At 45.8% G+C, this 23,966-nt stretch overlaps 1 protein-coding gene across 1 annotated transcript in view; it reads right to left on the bottom strand.

Moving 5' to 3' along the window:
- GAS6 (growth arrest specific 6) overlaps positions 1-23,966 on the bottom strand; it is a 134,246-nt gene that overhangs the window by 24,694 nt on the left and 85,586 nt on the right. The window contains exons 8-11 of the mRNA XM_033948665.1: positions 16,634-16,755; positions 10,831-10,949; positions 6,728-6,917; positions 438-602 (exon numbers count right to left, since the gene is read on the bottom strand). Coding sequence (XP_033804556.1) covers positions 438-602; positions 6,728-6,917; positions 10,831-10,949; positions 16,634-16,755 — 596 coding nt within the window. The remainder of the gene's footprint in view (positions 1-437; positions 603-6,727; positions 6,918-10,830; positions 10,950-16,633; positions 16,756-23,966) is intronic.

Here is a 23,966-nt window from a genome sequence, read left to right as displayed (position 1 = left end):
GCAGTCCAGTTTACATCACAGCTTTTTGTTTTAAATCCTATGAAGTCTTTTTACTAAGATATGCTAAATGCTACACAGCCTACTGTATACCTATGAACATCATGGAACTTAAGTTGCACTAATTAAGGCCAAATGGGATCGACACGTGGGATCTATTCGCAAAGTAAAGGCAATGGAGGGTCATTAGGGTGGGCAGACTGGATGGGCCGTGGCCCTTATCTGCTGTCAATTTCTATGTTTCTATGTAATTCATTAGTGCACCTTAATAAACACACCTCTAAATCAACCACATCTGTAGGTAATATCACAACTGACAATTTATTGTCTCAAAAATGTTCTCCCCAAAGTAAATTTGTATGTGTGTGTGGGGGGGGGGGAGGGGAGAGGGCTATTTAACCATCCTTTTTTCCCTAGATAATAAACATACTAGTACTCACTGGTTGGATTAACTCATTGCTTCTGAAAGGAATACCTCCCACAGTTAGGTTCAGATGATATACGCCTCTCTCCATAGTGAACAGGTCTCCCGACACAGCTATTTTCATCACTGCTTCTTTATTAATCTTTATGATCAAACTTCTCTCCAGTTCCTCAACTGATATCTGAGGAGACCAAAACAAAGAAATAGCAGATTGAGACTTATGTTTACATTTAAATCTTTTTTTTTTTTTTTAATTAAAGAATAACAAGCATACAGGGATCCAAATGATAATACGTAATATGAAGTTTCCAAAATTCTCAACAAACATGAAAAATTACAGATCTTGTCTCCTTCATTCATTGCGACATCCAACTAAAGATCTGTTTACCATTTACCGTATTTTCACGCATATAACGCGCGCGTTATACGCGTTTTTACCTACCGCGCATACCCCTCGCGCGTTATATGCGTGAGCGCGGTATACCAAAGTTTTAAAACATAGTTCCCACCCCGCCCGACGCCCGATTCACCCCCCCAGCAGGACCGCTCGCACCCCCACCCCGAACGACCGCTCGCACGCGCTCCCACCCACACCCGCATCCACGATCGGAGCAAGAGGGAGCCCAAGCCCTCTTGCCCGGCCGACTCCCCGACGTCCGATACATCCCCCCCCCCCCCCCCCGGCAGGACCACTCGCACCCCCACCCCGAACGACCGCCGACTTCCCGACAATATCGGGCCAGAAGGGAGCCCAAACCCTCCTGGCCACGGCGACCCCCTAACCCCACCCCGCACTACATTACGGGCAGGAGGGATCCCAGGCCCTCCTGCCCTCGACGCAAACCCCCCTCCCCCCCAAGAACCTCCGACCGCCTCCCAGCCGACCCGCGATCCCCCTGGCGACCCCCACGACCCCCCCACCCCCCTTCCCCGTACCTTTGGTAGTTGGGCCAGAAGGGAGCCCAAACCCTCCTGGCCACGGCGACCCCCTAACCCCACCCCGCACTACATTACGGGCAGGAGGGATCCCAGGCCCTCCTGCCCTCGACGCAAACCCCCCTCCCCCCCAAGAACCTCCGACCGCCCCCCAGCCGACCCGCGATCCCCCTGGCGACCCCCACGACCCCCCCACCCCCCTTCCCCGTACCTTTAGTAGTTGGCCGGACAGACGGGAGCCAAACCCGCCTGTCCGGCAGGCAGCCAACGAAGGAATGAGGCCGGCTTGGCCCATCCATCCTAAAGCTCCGCCTACTGGTGGGGCCTAAGGCGCGTGGGCCAATCAGAATAGGCCCTGGAGCCTTAGGTCCCACCTGGGGGCGCGGCCTGAGGCACATGGGCCCAACCCGACCATGTGCCTCAGGCCGCGCCCCCAGGTGGGACCTAAGGCTCCAGGGCCTATTCTGATTGGCCCACGCGCCTTAGGTCCCACCAGTAGGCGGAGCTTTAGGATGGATGGGCCAATCCGGCCTCATTCCTTCGTTGGCTGCCTGCCGGACAGGCGGGTTTGGCTCCCGTCTGTCCGGCCAACTACTAAAGGTACGGGGAAGGGGGGTGGGGGGGTCGGGGGGGTCGCCAGGGGGATCGCGGGTCGGCTGGGGGGCGGTCGGAGGTTCTTGGGGGGAGGGGGGTTTGCGTCGAGGGCAGGAGGGCCTGGGATCCCTCCTGCCCGTAATGTAGTGCGGGGTGGGGTTAGGGGGTCGCCGTGGCCAGGAGGGTTTGGGCTCCCTTCTGGCCCAACTACCAAAGGTACGGGGAAGGGGGGTGGGGGGGTCGTGGGGGTCGCCAGGGGGATCGCGGGTCGGCTGGGGGGCGGTCGGAGGTTCTTGGGGGGAGGGGGGTTTGCGTCGAGGGCAGGAGGGCCTGGGATCCCTCCTGCCCGTAATGTAGTGCGGGGTGGGGTTAGGGGGTCGCCGTGGCCAGGAGGATTTGGGCTCCCTCCTGGCCCGATATTGTTGGGGAGTCGGCGGTCCTTCGGGGGGGGGGGAGGGATGTATCGGACGTCGGGGGGGGGGGGCATCAGGCTTTCAGGATGGGGACAGACCTTCAAGGGGGACAGTGCACGGAAGTCAGGGGGGGTGAACGGAGAGTCGGGACAGCGCACGGAAAGTCAGGGCGGGCGAAAGGAGCGTCGGGCAGCATGCGCGGTATACCCGTGAGCGCGGTATATCAAAGTTTTTGTGCAAATCATCGTGATTTCTGCGCGCTATATCCGTGTGCGCGTTTTATACGGGTGCGTGTTATTTGCGTGAAAATACGGTAAACTTTTTATTAAAATAAATTTCACAAAACAGAAGCTTGTTAACATTATCACATATACTAAGTTTAAAGAATATATTAAACAATCAAATCACAACTTATTCAAGATTTGAGTAGGTGGCCTTGCTTTTTTATGGCCTCTACTCTCTATGAAGTCTCTCTATAAAATTTCTCACTCATCTTTCTCCCTTCCCCCTCTGACTAAACCCACCCAAACAAGTAGATGCTCTTAGCCAGAAGGGACAAAGGCCCAAACCTACCATAGCGTGTGTCCCTGCTAGCTATCATATATGTAATCTATTCAAAATTAAACTCTGTATTTTTGAAGATAAAGAGGGCCAAATTCTGTATAGGATGCCTACCTTAGACACCGCTAGGTGCCCTAAGCAAGGACAACTAGCGATGCCTAACTTTGGAATTGGCAATCTTTTTTTTTTTAAATTGGCATGGTAATTGACTGCCTATTTTCAGCCATTCAAAAAAAATAAAATCATAGTTTGGTGCTGAACTCTTAGGACCCCTAGCGATGCCTAAGTGGAAGCGCCCTACAACGCCTACCTAAAAAGTAAGTGTGGTTAAGGGGTAGAGAATAGCATGGATGACTTAAGCGTCAACAGGCATTTGAGTAAGATGCCAGTAAATTAGGCCAAGCAAAACCTGATCTAATTTACCGTCGTCTAGGATGCCTGAGCACTCCTAGACGCCACTAGACGGGATTTTATAAGCAGCACCTAGCAGTTGACTAAAAAACATGCCGAGCGGTACCTACAATGTAGGCACACACATTGGGCAGGATTCTATAAACTGACCTTGATTGGATATATGTTGACCACATAGCTAAAAAACATTGGGCTACTTTTATGAAGGCGCGGTAGCAGTTTAACGCGCATAATAGCGCACATTAAACCGCCAGCCGTGCTAGCCGCTACCACCTCCTCTTGAGCAGCCGGTAGTTTTCCAGATAGTGTGGGGGTTAGCACGTGATGAAAAGTTGCGCGCGTTAAAGCCGCTACTGTGGCTTCATAAAAGGAGCCCTATGTTTTAAAGTGAAATTTGTTTCTTTAGTTTCTCACATCATGAGGGTGTGTAGCTGGTTCCTCCATTGCCAAGAGTCAGATTTTCTTAAATGAACACATCTTTTAAAAGAAAATGTGTTAAGCATTAGAGGCCCATTTGACAAACTGCTTTGGGCAATTAATGTGGTTTAAACATATGCGAACAGCAGGGTGCCACATTAACTAGTAGGGGAAATTATGTATAGGATGCCTACAGTTAGGCATCCACATTATAGATGTCCAGCAACTTAGGTGTCCAAATAAACTGGATAATAAACCCAATTAAGTTAGACGTCTAAAGGCTGTGTGCAATTCACAAAATAGGCATCCAGAATTTTGTAGATGCCCACTGAAAAAATCAGCGCCTAACAGAATAGGTGTGGTGTTAATATGGACGTCCACTTACAGAATCACATGCCATTCAGCATCCTAATGCATCTACAATTTTGTCTAAAATGTAGGCGTTGCAAAACCAAGTCTACTTTTGGTTGAGAGTTGGGAATGATTAGGTGGATGCGACTTAGATGTCACTTAGGCATGCCAGAGGCATCCACATATAGGTGAATGGAGCATCTATTTTTGAGGGTAAGGAGGACTCCTCTTTAATAATAATGGAAAAAGATGTTTAATAATGCATTACTTATGCAAAGCATATGATAAAATGTATTGTATGCCTGTCTTTCTTTCTCTCTCCCCCTGTCCCCTCTTTATTTCTGTCTTTCTCTCTCCCCCTGCCTGCCTATCTTTCTTTCTCTCTCCCTCCCCTGCCCCCCCAAGCCATCGCATCGATTTCTCCACTTCCCCGATTCTTTCTCTCTCCTAACAAGCCACCATACCGATTTCTCCCTGCTTCCCCGAGCCAGGCCTGGCACATACAAGCGCAGGACCCACAAGCTTTCCCCCCAGACGTCAATTCTAACATCGGAGAGGAAGTTCCAGCTCAGCCAGGTAGCGATTGGCTGGCCCAGAACTTCCTTTCCGACATCAGAATTGATATCGGAGATGAAGGCTTGTGGGTCCGGAGCTTGTACCCGCCTGGCCTGGCTCGTGGAGACAGGAAGAACAAGATCGCAAAGGCAATGCGATCGACTCGCATTGCCTTTGCGATCTACTGGTCAATCGCGATCAACCATTTGGGCACCCCTGTCCGAAGGTATCATCTCACATGGCAGGAATCCCTACCTAAAAGGAAACACATGTGGTTCAGTGGTTAAAGGCATTGCTTCCATCTTCCACAGGTCATGTGTTCAAATTCCTAGTATGGTCAGGTACCCCAGCACATATTCCTATTTTTTTTTAGTGACAATCTGCCATCTAGGTGCATATTGATAATGTCACAATGATGTCAAGATTGTGCGTTAAACATGTCTACTTGCTCTGAGCCACAGCCATTGTGAGTAGGGTTTCTCATCTTATTTTCTTAAACTTTGGGAATGAGGTTTAGTATGCAATACATTTTATCATGTACTTTGCTTAAGTAATGCATTATTAAACTTCATTTTCCATTATTATCAAAGAGGAGTCCTCTTTACTCCAAAAATTAGGTTTAGTATGATATATATATATATATATATATATATATATATTTATTTTTTACATATGCTTTGATTGAGGAGCAGAGAGGCCAAAAGAGGAACTGGACAAGTGTTGAAGGTACATGTTTGATATTTAACTTAGAGAAATGACTCCTGGGGCCAACTGTCATTCCCCTTATACATATGTTGCACCTTGGTGCCTTCACCTAAGGTGAAAGTGTATTGGGTAGGATTCCCTTATCCCCAAGAATTACCACAGAACCTAAATGAACTCAACTCTCAAAATCTCTCATAGCTTTTTCTCATCTGGGTTTTAGGATGCACTGGGAGGGTCTTAAGGCCCTGATAGGCACTGGCTCAAGTGCCTAAGGCCCCTTCCCAGGGTCTTAGTGGAGGGGCCTTAGGTGCCTGAGCCAATCAGGACCTTCGCACTGAAGGGGAAGGCCGGCCATTTTGAAGAGCTGGGCTGCCAGCAGAAGGGAGTGGGCATCTCTCATGCCGTTTTTTTCTGCTAAACAGTCATGCTTCATACTTAAGAAACCCTTGACAGAACATGCTAAAACTTACCATTTCAAGAAGAAAACAGACATTTAATTTTCAAATCAATTAATTTCCCAGTCCCAATTTGTTCCCTCTAAGCCAGGGGTATGCAATTCTGGTCCTCGAAAGCCGAAACCAGGTCATGTTTTCAGAATATCCACAATAAATATGCACGAGATAGATTTGCATCTCAAGGAGGCAGTGCATGCAAATCCATCTCATACATATTCATTGTGGATATCCTGAAAACCTGACCTGGCTCCGGCTCTCAAGGACCGGAATTGCTTACCCCTGCTTTAAGCTGAGCATTTGCTCATACATTCTAGGAGCATCGATCACAGATACATGGTCGCTCAAAAAATATTCACAAATCTGGAAAATTGTTGGCTTTTAAAACCTGTTGCTCACACAAAAAAAATCTTTTAGAACTTGTCACGCACATGAAAAAAATTTGTACAGACCTCGGCCATTTCTTAGAGGGACTATTGGTCCTAATCTGCAGCCACTTTTATTTAATGGTTTATGCTCCTCTCCACATTAGAAATCCATTTTTGGGCCGCTAGACTTACCTTGCCTGGTCTACGAATAAAAGAAGAGTAGGTGTTTTTTTTCAGAGTTCAATGTGGAGAACCGTCGAATATACTGTCAAATGATGTGCATCATGACACTGGAGGAGACAGGTCTGCAAAGAAAAACTGTCCCCTCAGCAGCATAGAGAGCTCTTATTTTTTAAAGACTTACAATCATTTTCTTTAAGAGGAGGGCAGGAAGGGAAGTCAGCTTTTTCCTATAGTATTCAACTTGTCAGTAAATTAAGTAAAATATTAATATTAATAAGAAAAGAATAGAAAACCCCCAATGTCATGAAATGCATTAGAATTGTTTTGATGATTCTCCTATTGGATGAATCAGACACTTACCATTTGCCACATTCCATGATTGATAACTGGCCCACTGCTAGTCACGCGTCCTATTCCATTGTACTTCAGTTGAAGCTCTAGCTTTCCACCACGCAAAGCCAACACAATCCATGTACTCTCTTGATGGCCTCCAGCAAAGAAAAGGACACCTTCAGGATCAAAGGTTCTAAAGTCGAATTCAGCCACAAGTCTGACCACATGGGTGTCAAAAAACAAACCATTATATAGAATTTAAAGAAACAGTATGTGTTTGCCAGCTTAAAGTTTGTAATTTTGAGCTACAACCATAAACAGGAAGAGGTCAGAAATCTGAACTTCTCATATCATTCAAGCAATAGGATCTCTAATTAGAAAATGAATGGTATAAATTAAAGAACTAAGGCCGGTACTGGGCAGACTTGCACGGTCTGTGTTCCATATATGGTGATTTAGTGTAGGATGGGCTGGGGAGGACATCAACGGAAACTCCAGTAACTTGGAACAAGAGGACTTTACTTGCCAGACTATATGGAAGGAATCCTACAAATAACGGGCTGTTTGGATAAGCTAGAGTAAGCTTGGAAGGAAACTCCAGCAGTTGGAACCTAGGACAGTACCAGGTAGACTTTACAGACTATGGCCCAGAAATATCAAATAAAAAAGACAAATTAATTTAATCATGAATTTATAATGTGTATAACTAATGGGCAGACTGTATGGACCGTTCAGCACAGTTACTTACCGTAACAGGTATTATCCGGGGACAGCAGACAGATATTCTCGCATATGGATGACATCATCCACAGAGCCCGACAGTGTAAAAGTGTACTGTCACTTTAAGCTTTAGAAGTTTTAAGACTGCCTGCAATACGCATACACAAGTGCCTTCCTGATTGATGCCAGCTTGCGAGGTTGTCAGTTCTATGCTCTAGTGAAGAAGCCAACCAGGGGAGGTAGGTGGGATGTGATAATATCTGCTGCTGTCCCTGGATACCGCCCGATACAGTAAATAACTGTGCTTTATCCCTGGCAAGCAAGCAACATATTCTCACATGTTGGACTCCTAAGCTTACGAAATGGGATGGAGGGAGTGTTGGCCTTGAAATAAAACACAAATAGGAAGGTCTCCACTCAAAGGGCAGAACGTCGATGCTTTGATACAGTGTCCATGCTTTGAAGGAGAGCATCAATGCTGAGATGAAGAGCACCGATACAATGTAGAGCAGTACTTTGATGCATATCTATAAGCGATACCATGTGGCCTCGGAGTGCTATGCTCTGGCTGGACTGGTACAGGGATTCGATGCAGTTAAATAACACAGAGGAGGATGGATTGGTACTGAGCAGAGTTCAACACTAAAGCTGTGTCGCTACTGAAGTAAAATAGGAGCGTCGAGACCAAAATTATTTTAAGTTGATGGCCAATCATTCACCATACAAATGCTGTGCATACGGTGAAAAATTGCACCGGTACTAAGAGCCACAGGTGTCGAAATGTTGAAAACCCCAATGGGCAGAGCACATCAGAATTGACAATCTGCATCGATGACTGATGGTGTCAATGATAGGAATGCATCGAGTGACACAATGCAAAAAATGCCAGTGACGCTGGTGATGAGATCGATGAACTGTCGATGCTCTCCAGTACCGAAGGGAATCAACACCACTCAGATGATCAATCCTTGGAAAGATTGCACTGGTACCTTATGCTGCTCAGTTGGTACTATAGGTGCAGCAGGGTGTCAAAGCATTGGTAACCCTAAGAAGAGGCACGCTTCAGAATGGCAGCCTGCATCGATGGATTGAGGAGAGGCATACATCAAGAGATTCAATGAGAGTATGCCCAGTACGCTCAATATCGATTTTGTGGAAGAAGTCTATGTTGATGCACCAGTACCGCTAGGAAATGGTACCTTAGAAGAAGTCCAACTTGCCGGGTACCCGACTCCAGACCTAATACCTTCTTACAGAAATAAAATGAAGGAACAAAAAGAATATAAACATTTGTTTGGTAAGGCATTTATTCTTCTTCTTGTTTCGGTTGGTTTTTAATGTAGCCCTGGAATATCGGGAAGAGATCCTGCAGGAAAGGCAAACAGCACGGGGCAAGTGAAAAGAAGACCTGAAAGTCGTCGATGGGACAAAAACTAAAAAAAACGCCTATAGGCCCCGAAAAGGAAAAATAAAGAAATTTACTTGAAATTGTAAAGGACTGAAAAGAAAAACAAGTAACAAGAAAGAAATAAGGAAATTAAGGAAAAATCCGAAGCGGGAAGGCAAACTCGACTAGAGCTGGTATCAGGCGGGAAGGCACTCGCACATGCATGGTGTGGGCAATCTTAAAGCTTCTAAAGCTTCAAGTGACAGTACACTTTAACACTTTCCGTACCAGGCTCTATGGATGATGTCATCCACAAGGGAGAATATCTGCCTACTTGTCCTGGGATAAAGGTCTTTATCTGCCATCATTTACTATGTCATCCAGCCCAGTGTCTAGGGAAAATCCACTATAAATTATACTAACCAGATATGCAATTATTCACGAAAAGGTGGTAACTTTGGTCTAATACCGCATCTTATACACAAACACACATACACAAAGGAAGGTGTTTAGGTCAGTAGAAATTAATTTTTAAATGTACTTCTGTTTTACCCCCCAGTTGGTTACCTGCAGAAATTATATAATCTATTTGTCAGCACATATTTGAAACAAATTTTGAAAAAGAAACTGCCTGAGTAGTTTTTTCTTGAATGTTAATTCAAATAGGGTCATTTTCAAAAGCCTATTCAAATGCAAGCTATAGTATCTGTCATTTTATTATAGACTTGTCTCCCTCAACCTATGTAGCTCAATCTAAATTGGCACTAGGTTCCAGTACTGTAAACTTCCATATGCAACTACCTGGCATATTGCCACTAGTTTATGTATTCTGTCATCGTCACACTTAAGCCACTCATCACATGGAAGGTCCTAGGCAGGAATCTAGCACAATGGTTCACTCTGTAATTCCCAAGTCTGGGCACTAGAAGCTCTATTGTGCAATGGTAGGATTTCTTTTCCCTAGGGCTGTCAGGTTGGAATCTGCTCTCTGGACCAAGTGGAACTAGTGATGATGCAGAATTCTTATCTGAGAATTGACCCTGGATACTTTTCATGGCAGCGTATAACACTGCTGTTGAGCTACTGAACCAGTCTCAATATGCTGAGTTTTCATGATATTCATCAAAATTAAATATGAAAAAATTAAGTGTCATCTAAATTGAGACAAAGGTGTCTTTCATTGCAGAGTGATAACCTTAATTTATCGGCTTTTATTGCAGCTAAAGCTGCATATAAAGTTTCATACAAAAGTCCTCTACAAATATACCTCACAAGTATGAAAGCATAAAACTACAGGAATATGTGAGGCGTGAAGTTTTGACTGGAAACATTTTTGCTTATTCCTGTACTTTTGTGCTCTACAAATATACAACATTCTCACTGCCCCTCCCCCCTCCCAACACAAACATAACCAAAAAATAATCCTGCCCATTTATGCAATTTTGAAATAGATGCTTCTGATGATTTTAGTACAAAAATCAAGATGATATTGTGGTGGTTATTTTTAAATACAGGGCTTATCATCCATGTGAGCATTGCATCTACTGGACAGCAAGCACATTTTCAAAACATTAAAAAACATACATTGGTGTAGAGTGCTTCCTTTTGAAAGTCAAGCATCATATGTATTTTCTTTTCCTAGAGCAAAGAATGCCCCTTTCTTGGATGCTGCTTAAATACTTGTATACTTTTACATGTATGAAGGGGGAATTTCAAAATGGAAGTCTGTGGGTGAAATATCAGTACCTTGACTAGGTTATGAAAATATCCAGTGTGTACAAGGGTGTACAAGTGGTAGGGACATGGTGAACTTATATAAGCCTTCTTCCCTTTGCAAAGCAGGCTAAAAATAGCCATAGAGCTAAAAAGCAACCCAGTGGGATTGATGAAAACCACCTGAAACAGATACGCTTGCCAGCTGACCTGAGCTGAACATCTCTAGTTGAATTCAGGCAGCTTCCCTTATCATATTTCAGAAGTGAATGCACGTATCATACTAATTTTAGTTGTACATGCCTCTCACCTGGTGGGTTGTATTCTCTTGAAGTGGAGCCTGACCACAGGAGTACCACTGAACATTCTGCCCAAGTACAGGGACTTGATGCTTTTTTCAGTAAAAAGAGGTACACAAGGTAATATATCCTAGAATTTTTAAAAAGAGTATTCAGATATACACATTAAATCAAAGAAAAATATTGCAAATACTGCAGAATATTGCTGCGTGCTTGATAACAAATATAACAAAGCACCTCCACTTTTGATTCAGTTACATGGGTTACCCATAGAGGCCCATTTTTTAATCAAATTATGTATGCTATTAGGCCCAGATTCTGTTAACGGAATCTACATCAGCTGGCGCCGCTATATCTTTCTTGAGATAAGGAGACCAGAATTGAACGCAATACTCCAGGTGAGGTCACCCCATGGAGTGATACAGAAGCATTATAACATTCTTAGTCTTCTTAAACCATCCCTTTAAAAATAATTCCTAGCATCGTGTTTGCTTTTTTGGCTGCCGCCACCGCACATTGGGCAGAAGGTTTCATTGTACTGTCTACAATGACACCCAGATCTTTTTCTTGAGTGCTAACCCCCAAGGTGGACCCTAGCATCTGGTAACTATGGTTTGGATTATTCTTTCCAATGTGCATCACTTTGCATTTGTCCACATTAAATCTCATCTGCCACTTGGACACCCAGTCTTCCAATTTTCTAAGGTCTGCCTGCAATTTTTCACAATCTGCATGCGTTTTTAACAACTTTGAACAGTTTAGCTTCATCTTCAAATTTAATTACCTCACTTGTTCCAAATTCCAGATCATTTATAAATAAGTTAAATAGACCAGTCCCAGTACAGACCCCTGCGACACTCTACTGCTTACTCTCCTCCATTGAGAAAAATGACCATTTAACCCTACCCTACTTTGACCTTAGGTGTCATTAGACACCTCTGTAGATGCGATTATGCATTCTTTTTTTGGAGGCACTTACATATTTTTAAATATCATTTTAATTGCTTTTAAATGACGCAGTCAATTGCCTTGACGATTAATACCAATTAAAACAATTATGTTAGGCCATGGTAGGGTGCCTATTGCCACCTAACTTACGGTGCCATTTAGAGAATTTGAGCCTTAGACTTTACGGATTGGTTTTTATAATATTCAATTGAATTGTTATATTCACTCCTCCAGGTATAGCCTCTTGTAGAAATAGGTGTTTTTCATTCCATTTCTCATCCGTAAAATTTTGGAATGCTGGTTAATTAGTTCTGAACTTTTTTCTTACATTGTTATTCCAACCATTGTAGTATATCAGTGGTCTTCGCTAATTTTTAAGTAAGGGCCGTTTTGAGTCCAAAAGGGCTGAAGAACACCCGACAAATATCTTCCTACTTGGGGCCATAACACCAATAATGCTTCTCGACAATCATTCTTACCAGAACACCTAGTCTTTACACAGAAAGATATACCACTCGACACACTCTGAGCTGCTCCATCATGCCAGTACCCTGGTCCAATCGCCATCTAATCACCTTCACTATGCTGATGACATCACCATTCTCATACCTTTTGATCAACCAAAGCCCTCTATGACAGACACACTACACCGAACACTAGAAACGGTAGTAACATGATTGAGAGATCTTAAACTGAAGCTGAACCCAGATAAAACAAAATTCATCCTCCTCGAAAATAACAAAGTCCCAACCCTAATCAATATAGAAATTAACTCAATCAATTACCCCATTCAACCCACCCTAAAACTACTAGGAATGACGATAGATAGATGCTGCACCATGCAACCACAAATCAATAAAACAATTCAGAAATCATTCACAGTTATGAGAAATTTAAGACAAGTTCAAAAATTATTCGATAGAACACAATTCCGGCTCTTAGTACAATCCCTAGTCCTAGGTCTTTTAGAGTATTGCAACATTCTCTACCTCCCCTGCCCAGCAACAATGATAAAACTACAAACAATCCAAAACACAGCACTGAGACTTATCTATTCATTGAGTAAACATGGCCACATCACGGAGGCATATCGCAACTCACACTGGCTTCCAATTCCGGCAAGAATACTATTCAAATTCTACTTTCTACTATGTAAAACCATAAACGGTGACAGCCCAACCTACCTGAACAACCGTCTCATCCAAACTACATCAACTACACATAGGAAAACCCACACTCCATTCACGTACCTTCCAATCAAAGAAGTCAAACGGAAAAAACTATATGATGGCCTCCTAGCCACACAAGCAGCAAAACTCGACAACCAAATCTCCAATCTACTAATTATGACCCCAGACTACAAAACATTTAGAAAAGAAATAAAGACTCTATTCTTCAAGAAATTCCTAAAAACGCCTTAATACCGCTAGCTCCTTCCCAATACCACTCCCCAATAACTTTCCGATTCCCCAAAGCAACCTCATCTACTCCTTATCTCCTCTAGAAATTACCAGATATCTTCTTCATGTAATACCTTTTTTGTAATTCTTTTGTAAACCGCCTTGAACCACAAGGCATTGGTGGAATAGAAATCTCTAATGTAATGTAATGTAATCTACTCTGCGAAATAACCACCAACCATGCAACGTCTTCAACCCAAAAAATGTATAACGACTCAATCCTCAGGCCTTTCCAGCCTAGCAGAAACACTACAACTCAACCCAAAATCCATTGACAAGATCACAATGACATGGCACACAGAAGTAAAAGCACTTTATGAATGCTTAGTCACAGTCAAAGAAGTCAAATGATGTCCCTGTAAACTCTCCTTCTACTGGTTTACTGACACCCTTAGAGCCAAAAAAAAGAGAACACAGACAAGTGGAAATGGTACAAATTCAGCTGGAGGAAACTGTATCAAGAATACAAACAAGCTACAGTAGAAGCCAAAAAGATACATTACTCCTATCAACTACAAAAAAAACCCTAACAGGTCAAGAAACCTGTTCACAATAACAAAAGAGATATTCACAGCATTTCAAGGAGGCAACCAAACCCTAAACACTGACCTCAATAGCGATACACTCTCTGACTTCTTTGCTGACAAAACAGACAAAATACAATCCAGCCTGGATGCTATCACATAATACGCACAAATTCCTCACAACTCAAACAGGATACTTAAAGCCATACCTGAAACCACTTTGAAACAGTCTCATATGGATGGATGGATGGATGGATTCCTGCCCATCACACCTCCTAACTGCTGTCAAAGATGCCTTTGTGAGCTCAATCATCTCCTTTATTAATACCGCCTTACAAACAGGCTCAGTGTCCACAAACTAGAAATCAGCTATCGTTAGACCTGTCTTAAAAAAAACCCACACTCAACCAGCAACTTTAGCCCCTTCTCAAACCTACCCTTGATATCCAAGATCATGGAAAAAAAAACCTGTGCTTCACCAACTCCTCTCCTACATAAACAAACAAGAAGCCCTATCCATATACCAATCAGGATTCAGGAAATGTTATAGCACTGAAACAGTCCTGATGGACATAACTGACGACTGATGGAAACTCATGGACAAGGGAAACTATGTACTACTGGTGCTACATGATCTCAGTGCAGCCTACCTCTCCTGTCAGGCGCTATACCCAGCCCCCTTCCTTCCCTCCCTCCCCTGTCAGGCTCTGTGCCCAGCCCCTTCCCACCCAGGCTCTGCACCCTGTCCCCCTTCCCTCCCTGCTCTTCAATACTATTCACCATTCCTTCCTCATTACTCATCTTACCGAAATTGGCATCTGAGATGTTGCACTGTGCTGGTTCATTTTCTCCCCGAGTAACAGAACCCAAAGTGTACTGCTTGACTCCACCCTATAAAAACTGAAACCAATCAAATACAGAGTACCACAGGGAGCTTTCTTGTCCCCTCTACTATTTAACTTCTACATCAAATCTAGCCTAGATACCTGCCACAGACACCACATACATAGCCACACCTTCACCAATGACATCCACTATACCTTCCTCTTGAAAAGAGCCACGACTCCCAGATCACAAAACTTCACAGCTGTCTCATGGAAATAAAAAAACTGGATGTCTACAAATAAACTGCAACTTAATGCCTCAAAAACAGAACTTCTTTGGATCCACAAAGAACAATGCACCTGTACTCATCCCTCTCTCCTCTAGGAAGCCACAACCATAACTGCAAAACACCAAGCACGTAGCTAGATGCAAACCTTTCACTCTCCGGGCATATTTCCCCAAGTAGTCTCATCATCGTTCTATTACCTCTAGCAGCTCAAGAAAATAAGGAACTATTTATCTGAACCTGACTTCACCCAACTCCTCTATGCCTTCATCTATCCTGCATGGATTACTGTAACACATTATTCAAAGGTTTAACAGCAAAAAATCTCCAGTGCCTACAAGTACAAAACACAGTGATTAGACTCCTGAAGAACTTCCACGCTCACTATCCTTCGGTACTTCCCCCAGTAATTTTCCTTAACCCATCCCTTTTAGCCATTGTGTTGAAATTGATCCTCATTATGTAGGCTATCTTTATATGCTACCTCTATGTATGTAAACTTAGCTAACAACCTAAGATGACCAAATTGTATGCTAAACCTGAATCTCCATGTATATCAATCCAAGAAATTAAATATACAGTATACTGTACATAAGTAAATTATAACCTGTTTGTCTATGCAATATGTATGTCAACCTGTAACCCATTCTGAGCTCATTGGAGAGGATGGGATATAAAATGAACTACATAAATAAATAAAAGTGTAAGCTCGTGCTAGTCCTGACCAAATCATGCCTCCAACACATCCCCTTTAAATTTAGATAAACTGTAGAGAAAAAGGACTTACAAATGAGTTTTGAAAATAGCAATTTGGACTTTTTGCAAAAATATGTCTATCACTTTGTGCCATTTTGGGGATGTTTTTCTGTTTTGAAATATTGTCTAGCTATTGATGCACAGTGGTAACAGACATATCTATTACATGTTCATGCTTTAGGATTCATACTGGTTTGTTTACACAGTATAACCAACAATGACAAGAACACTGCTAGCACAAAGGCAGCACAAGGAAAATGACAAAACACATGAACTAGAGATAGATTCAGAAGTAACCTCAGAAAATACTTTTTCACAGAAAGGGTGGCGATTGCTTGGAATGGACTCCTGGCACAGGTGGTAGAGTCAAAAAGTATATCTGAATTCAAGAAATCCTGAGATAAGTACATTGGATCTCTAAGTGAGAGGAAGGGATAGTAGATGGCATTGTTAGGCAGACTAGATAGGCCAAATAGTCTTTATCTGCCTTCATTTTTTATGTTTTTATGAATAAAATGTTCCATGTTAGTGCCGACATTGCAATCAAAGCAGCTCACTTGTCTGCAATTTGCATTACAATTTGGAGAAACTGAAAGGCAACTGTTATACCCTAGGGATCCCGATTGATAGCTACACTGATCAACATGTGTGCTCATGGTTGCTATGGGGATAGATGTTTTTAATGCACCGAATGCTCTTGTCTCTCAAAACATTCACCTGTAGAGCTATCTGAAATTGTACCTGAAATTGTACCAATATAATAAACTCACAAACTTGCAAGCAATCAGGAGAAATTTGGGCTAAAACAGAAGAATACTGATCAAAAAGAACTTTGCCCACAACAGAAGACAGCAAGGTTTGTCTCTTCCTTAGTAGTTTACAACATGCCACATGAAATCCAAGATCTTAACAGTGACTGCAGCACTTTAGGAAATATATTTAATTAAATTATTTTTAGTAACTTAGAAGTATAGTATTTGCCTGTGAATGCCCCTCTTTCGTTATAAAAACCTACCTCACAGGTATTCATGTCCTGAGATAGTTTAACCCCACCTCTGCCATCACAATAACACGTGTAGCTCCCAGGTGAGTTGACGCAGGTCTGTTCACATCGTTTCTCTTCACATTCATTCACATCTGCACACCCAAGAACAAAGGTTTGCTTATTCCAAGTAATAAGCTGTATGTCATCATTTAATTATGTGCTCTATTTTGTCTCCATCTGCTCTCCAAATCCAAGTAGCTTCTTACATAATAATTGCAATTAAAGATTAGATCAAGAATTTTGACCAAGCAGCTGCCTTCTACTTTTCTTGGGCTTCCAGCCCAGTCAGAAATTGCTTCAGAAGCTCTTAGTGCACAGATGAGGCATCGAGGCCTTCTCTCACAGCTATCATGGAGCTCCTCACAACTAGGGCTTCTGTTTCTAGGCTTTTGCAGACAATTAGATGTTCTTTGTCCCCCAAAAAAGTGTTTCGGCACCATATGTACTATTGCTGGGTACTTTTTTGAGGGACTCAAATATGTACATGCCAATGTAGAAAAGGAACAAAAATTGAGTGCAGGATACAAGATAAGCTAGAGAAAGTGTGAGCGAGTAATAGTGAAATGCCATTTTCCCAGTTTTTAATCAAACTCCTATTTTAATTTTTGATCTGACCCAGTATATTCATACTGATAGAGAGTGTCTACCAGTTAAACTAAAAACCAAAAGCCCTGCCTATCAGTTTCTTTCCTCCACTCCTATCCCAACATAACTAGGCTATGAAAACCAATAACAATCCTTTGATTGAGGAGTCCTGGCCACAGGTGTCTTCCACATCTCAGTACAAGTGTGCCTTACATCTTCTGGTATGTTTTAAGACTGCCATCAGAGGTCATGGCAGCCACTTTTGAAAGTGGAGACTTTATGGGCAAGAGCAACCGTGGATCACTCCTGCTGATTTAACCGCTAGACCACCAGGGCCTGTAAGGTAGGCATGGGGAGGGGGGTGAAAGAGCCTATGGGAAGGGGGATGAGACTACACTTTGGAGTGGGGAGCGGTCATAGAAATCTAGAAGCATAAAAACATGATGGTAGATAAAGGCCAAATGGCCCATCCAGTCTGCCCATCCGCAGTATCCACCATCTCGTCCTCTCCCTAAGAGATCCCACATGCCTGTTCCCAGTGGCATAGTGAGGGTGAGAAGCGCCCGAGGCGGTGGCACCCCTCCACCCCCCCCCCACCTCCACATGCTCCTTCCCTGCCTCATGCCTTAGGCATGCTGCTTCCCTCCCCCATACCTCTGCAACATTCCTGGTGCAAGCAGCAATCCCCAACGTGACAGAGGTATGGGGGAAGGGAAGCAGAGCACATGCATGGCAGTGGGGGAGTGGAGGGCAGAAAGGAGGATGGATTCCTGCACCCTCTTCAAGATGACACCCGAGGCAAACCACCCACCCTTTACCCCCCCTGTCCCACATTTTCTTGAATTCAGACAGTCTTTGTCTACACCACCTCTACCAGGAGAGTATTCAATGTTTTTGCCACCCTTTCTGTAAAAAAGTATTTCCTTAGACTTCGCCTGAGCCTCTCTCCTCTTAACTTCATCCTATGCCCACTCATTCCAGAGCAACCTTTCAAATGAGAGACTTGCTTTGTGCATTTATGCCATGTAGGTATTTAAATGTCTCTATCATATCTCTCCTCTTCCACCTTTCCTCCAAAGTATACATATTGAGATCCTTAAGTCTGTCCCCACATGCCTTATGATGAAGACCACCAACCACTATTGTAGCCTTCCTCTGGACCGACTCCATCTTGTTTATATCTTTTTAAAGGTGCAGTCTCCAGGATTGTATACAATATTTTAAATGAAGTCTCACCAGAAAGCACAGTTACTTACCGTAACAGGTGTTATCCAGGGACAGCAGGCAGATATTCTTTACGCATGGGTGACGTCACCGACGGAGCCCACGGTACGGACCTTTTTACTAGAAAGTTCTAGTTGGCCGCACCGCGCGTGCGCGAGTGCCTTCCCGCCCGACGGAGGAGTGCGTGGTCCCCAGTTAGTATAAGCCAGCTAAGAAGCCAACCCGGGGAGGAGGGTGGGACGTAAGAATATCTGCCTGCTGTCCCTGGATAACACCTGTTACGGTAAGTAACTGTGCTTTATCCCAGGACAAGCAGGCAGCATATTCTTTACGCATGGGTGACCTCCAAGCTAACAAAGAGGGAGGAGGGATGGTTGGCCATTAGGAAAACAAATTCTGAAGTACAGATTGGCCGAAGTGCCCATCCCGTCTGGAGAAAGCATCCAGACAGTAGTGAGTAGTGAATGTGTGAACTGAGGACCAGGTGGCCGCCTTGCAGATTTCCTCAATGGGTGTGGAACGGAGGAAAGCAACAGAAGCGGCCATAGCTCTTACCCTGTGGGCCGTGACAGCACCGTCTAGTGACAGACCGGCCCGAGCGTAACAGAACGCAATGCAAGCTGCAAGCCAGTTGGATAGCGTTCGTTTAGAGACCGGTCGACCCAAACGATTCGGGTCGAAGGTCAGGAAGAGCTGAGGGGATCAAGATAGTAAGCCAGGGCACGCTTGCAGTCAAGACTGTGCAATGCCTGTTCTCCGGGATGTGAATGAGGTTTCGGGAAGAACACAGGCAAAACAATGGACTGGTTGAGGTGAAAAGCTGAGACCACCTTTGGAAGGAACTTTGGATGGGTGCGCAGAACCACCTTGTCATGGTGAAAAATAGTGAACAGTGGATCGGCAACCAGTGCATGAAGCTCACTAACCCTCCTGGCAGAGGTGATGGCAATGAGGAAAAGAACCTTCCATGTCAGAAATTTGAGCGAAGTTGTGGCAAGTGGCTCAAAGGGAGGTTTCATGAGGGCAGACAAAACCACATTCAGGTCCCAGACGACCGGAGGAGGCTTCAGAGGTGGTTTGATGTTGAAGAGGCCCCTCATGAATCGGGAAACCAGAGGGTGAGCCGTGAGAGGTTTTCCTAGGACAGGCTCATGAAATGCCGTGATGGCACTGAGATGGACTCTGATTGAGGTAGACTTGAGGCCTGCGTTGGACAGGGAGAGTAAGTAGTCCAGAACAGTTTCCACCACTAAGGAGGTGGGATTGTGATGATGACGGAGGCACCAAGAGGAGAACCTGGTCCACTTCTGATGGTAACATTGGAGGGTGGCCGGTTTCCTGGAGGCGTCCAAAATGAGACGGACAGGCTGAGACAGATTTCCTGGAGAGGTCAGCCCGAGAGAAACCAAGCTGTCAGGTGGAGGGAAGACAGATTGGGATGTAGTAGAGACTGATGTTGCTGTGTAAGTAGAGTAGGAAACACAGGTAGAGGAATGGGCTCCCTGGAGCTGAGTTGAAGTAGAAGGGAGAACCAGTGTTGACGAGGCCACCGGGGAGCTATGAGGATCATGGTGGCTCCGTCCCTGCGGAGTTTGGATAAAGTCCGCAACATCAGAGGTAGAGGAGGAAAGGCATAGAGGAACCGATCCGTCCAGTCGAGAAGGAATGCATCCGGGGCCAGACGATGAGGAGAGAAGAGTCTGGAGCAGAACTGGGGCAGCTGATGGTTGTGAGGAGCTGCGAATAGGTCCACCTGCGGAGTGCCCCAGCGAGCAAAGATGGAGTGGAGCGTGGGAGGGTCCAAAGTCCACTCGTGAGGTTGAAGGATGCGGCTGAGATTGTCGGCCAGGGAGTTCTGCTCGCCCTGGATGTAGACAGCCTTGAGGAAGAGACTGCGGGCCGTGGCCCAGGTCCAAATGCGAAGAGCCTCCTGACAAAGGAGGCGAGATCCGGTGCCACCCTGTTTGTTGATGTAGTACATGGCAACTTGGTTGTCCGTGCACAGGAGCAGAACCTGAGGGCAAAGAAGGTGCTGGAAGGCCTTGAGAGCATAGAACATGGCTCGTAGTTCCAGGAAGTTGATATGATGAAGACGCTCCTGCGGGGTCCAAAGACCCTGGGTGCGTAGGTCCCCCAGGTGAGCTCCCCATGCATAAGGGGAGGCATCCGTGGTGATGATCATGGAATGCGGGGGCAGATGAAAAAGAAGGCCCCTGGAAAGATTTGAGGAGTCCAACCACCATTGTAGAGATCGCTGAAGAGACGATGTCACAGAGATGGGATGAGAAAGAAGATTCGAGGTCTGTGACCACTGGTTGGCCAGAGTCCATTGAGGTGTCCTGAGGTGGAGTCGTGCCAGGGGAAGCACATGCACCGTCGAGGCCATGTGGCCCAGGAGGACCATCATTTGTCTGGCAGAAATGGAGTGATGAAGGAGCACCTGACGACACAGGCGGAGCAGAGTTCGCTGACGATCGGAGGGGAGAAACGCCCTCATTAGGGTGGTGTCGAGAACGGCTCCGATGAACTGAAGTCGCTGTGTGGGAAGCAGATGTGACTTGGGGTAGTTGATCTCGAACCCCAGAAGATGGAGGAGAGAGATGGTATGATGAGTGGCTTGTAGCACAAGTGGAGACGTAGGTGCTTTCACCAACCAATCGTCCAAGTAGGGAAACACCTGGAGGTTGTGAGACCGGAGGAAGGCCGCCGCCACAATCAGGCATTTGGTGAACACTCTGGGTGATGAGGCCAGGCCAAAAGGTAGCACCTTGTACTGATAATGGCGATGGTGCACCTGGAATCGTAGGTAGCGACGTGAGGACGGATTGATTGGGATGTGAGTGTAGGCCTCCTTGAGGTCCAGGGAACATAGCCAGTCGTTCCGAGAGAGATGAGGATACAGTGTGGCAAGGGAGAGCATTCTGAACTTCTCCTTGACGAGACACTTGTTGAGGTCCCGGAGGTCGAGAATGGGACGCAGGTCTCCTGTCTTTTTTGGAACTAGAAAGTAACGGGAGTAGAATCCCCGGCCCCTTTGTTCCAGAGGTACTTCTTCGATGGCATTGAGAAGAAGGAGGGATTGGACCTCCCTCAGGAGGAGGGGGGTTTGAGCTGAAAGAGAAGCAGACTCTACGGGAGGATTGTCTGGTGGAAGAGTCTGGAAGTTGAGAGAGTAGCCGTGGCGGATGATGTTTAGGACCCACTGGTCCGATGTGATGACCTCCCAACGGCTGACGAAGATGCGGAGCCTGCCTCCGATTGGCTGAGGAAGAGGCAATGAGGGTGGAAGACTGGCTAAGCCCTGGAGAGAGGAGTCAAAAGGGCTGAGAGGGTTTGGCAGGAGGAAGAGCCTTGGCCGGTTGGTTAGACTGGGCCCGAGCCTGGGCGTGCTGGTGTTGGCGGGCCCGCCTAGGTTGTTGTGGAGGTGGATTGAGCGGCCTAGCGGAGAACCTGCGCTGGTATGAGGTCTGTGGCCTGTAAGGACGAGCAGGTGGAGCCTTTTTCTTAGGTTTAATAAGAGTGTCCCATCTGGTTTCGTGGGCAGAGAGTTTTTGCGTGGTGGTATCCAGGGACTCTCCGAATAATTCATCACCAAGGCATGGGGCGTTGGCTAATCGGTCTTGATGGTTTACATCCAGATCAGAGACCCTGAGCCAGGCCAGACGGCGCATAGCCACAGCGATGGCCGATGCACGGGAGGTGAGCTCAAAGGAGTCATAGATAGAGCGCACCATAAATTTTCTCAGTTGAAGCAGGCTGGAGACATGCTGTTGGAAAAGTGGAACTTTATGCTCTGGCATGTATTTTTGCATGGCGGAGAGTTGCATTACCAGATGTTTGAGGTAGAAAGAAAAATGGAACGAGTAGTTATTCGCCCTGTTGGCAAGCATGGCATTCTGATAGAGCCGCTTGCCAAACTTGTCCATAGTTTTGCCCTCTCTGCCAGGAGGGGTGGAGGCATAAACACTGGAGCCCTGAGTCTTTTTTAAAGTGGACTCCACCAGGAGAGACTCATGAGGGAGTTGGGGTTTATCAAATCCTGGGATTGGTATAACCCTATAGAGGCTGTCTAATTTACGGGGGGCCCCAGGCACAGTTAGCGGATTCTCCCAATTTTTATAAAAAGTTTCCCGTAAGATATCATGCACGGGCAACTTTAGGAACTCTTTGGGAGGTTGATCGAAATCTAATGCCTCCAGGAAAGCCTGTGACTTCTTAGAGTCAGATTCTAGTGGCAAAGACAAAGCACCCGACAACTCCCTGAGAAATTTTGAGAAGGAAGATTGTTCAGGTTTAGATGCGGTATCGGGTGCCGAAGGCTCCTCGTCCGACGACGATGCATCCTCCTCGGTACCGGTAGGGGATTGTTCCCATAGGTCCGGGTCTCTGACATCGGTATGTGCGTGTCGAGAGACTGGAGTGGAAGGCTCGGCATGGTGAGTTTTAGACAAAGATTTGCCTGAGCGTACCGAGACGTTACCGGGTGATGCAGACCTGTGTCTGTCTCGGTCCCGGGAAGTACGGTGCCGGTCAGAGTCGTGGGGAGACCGGTGTCCTGCTCGGTCCCGAGGAGGATCGGTCGTCGTCAAGGCCATAGTCTCGGCATGGGAATGGAGATGCGGTGCCGAGAGAATTGGCATGGAGGAGTCCATAGGTACCGATGGAGTGGATACCGGTTGGACGGTGTGGGACTCGGGCCGGTCTGGTACCGAGAGCAGCGGTGCCAAGATAGAGGGTAAGAGCTGCTTAAGTTGCTTGTGGAGTTGGTCCTGCAACTGGTCCTGGAGGATGGCCGCAATGCGGTCATCCAGGGGAGGCACCGGAACCACTTTTTTCTTCTTTGGTTCCATGGGTGCCGCTCTACACTCCGGCGATGAGGGGGCCGATGACGAGGCACTCACCGAAATCGGAGTGGAGCGTTTTTTGGCTCGGCGTGGAGCCGAAAGGACTGGCGTCGTCCCCGAGGTGGGAGGGCGCTCAAGGGTGGAAGGCTTCTTAGCCGGCTTACCTGGCGCCGGAGGCGCCGATGTCGACTCAGGCGGTGTCGAAGTGGTCGGTGTCGATTTCGACGGTGCCGCAGATGAAGAGGTCGAATCCATAATCGGGCCGGTGCCGAACAGTAGATTTTGTTGGATTTGACGATTCTTTAAAGTGCGTTTTTTAAGAGTGGCACAGCGGGTGCAGGAATCCGCCCGATGTTCCGGTCCCAAGCACTGTAAGCACCAGTTGTGTGGGTCAGTGAGGGAGATCGGGCGTGCACACCGCTGGCACTTCTTAAAACCGGGCTGCGGGGGCATGAATGGGAACACGGCCTCCGCAAAATCAAACCCCGAGGCCTGGATCGTGCCAACAGGCCCCGCCGGGGCAGAAACGAAAAATAAAGCAAAAAGAATGAAAATTTTTTTTTTTTTTTTTTTTTGAAAGGAAAGAAAAAAGCACCCGAAGGTGAAAAAACTGAAAAAAGAACGCGAGCGGGAAGGCAAAAGGAGGATTT

The sequence above is a fragment of the Geotrypetes seraphini genome, chromosome 6 (genome assembly GCF_902459505.1).
Source record: "Geotrypetes seraphini chromosome 6, aGeoSer1.1, whole genome shotgun sequence".
Classification (NCBI taxonomy): domain Eukaryota; kingdom Metazoa; phylum Chordata; class Amphibia; order Gymnophiona; family Dermophiidae; genus Geotrypetes; species Geotrypetes seraphini.
The sequence above is the reverse complement of the archived record's forward strand: the minus strand, read 5'-3'. Positions and strand labels throughout refer to the sequence as shown.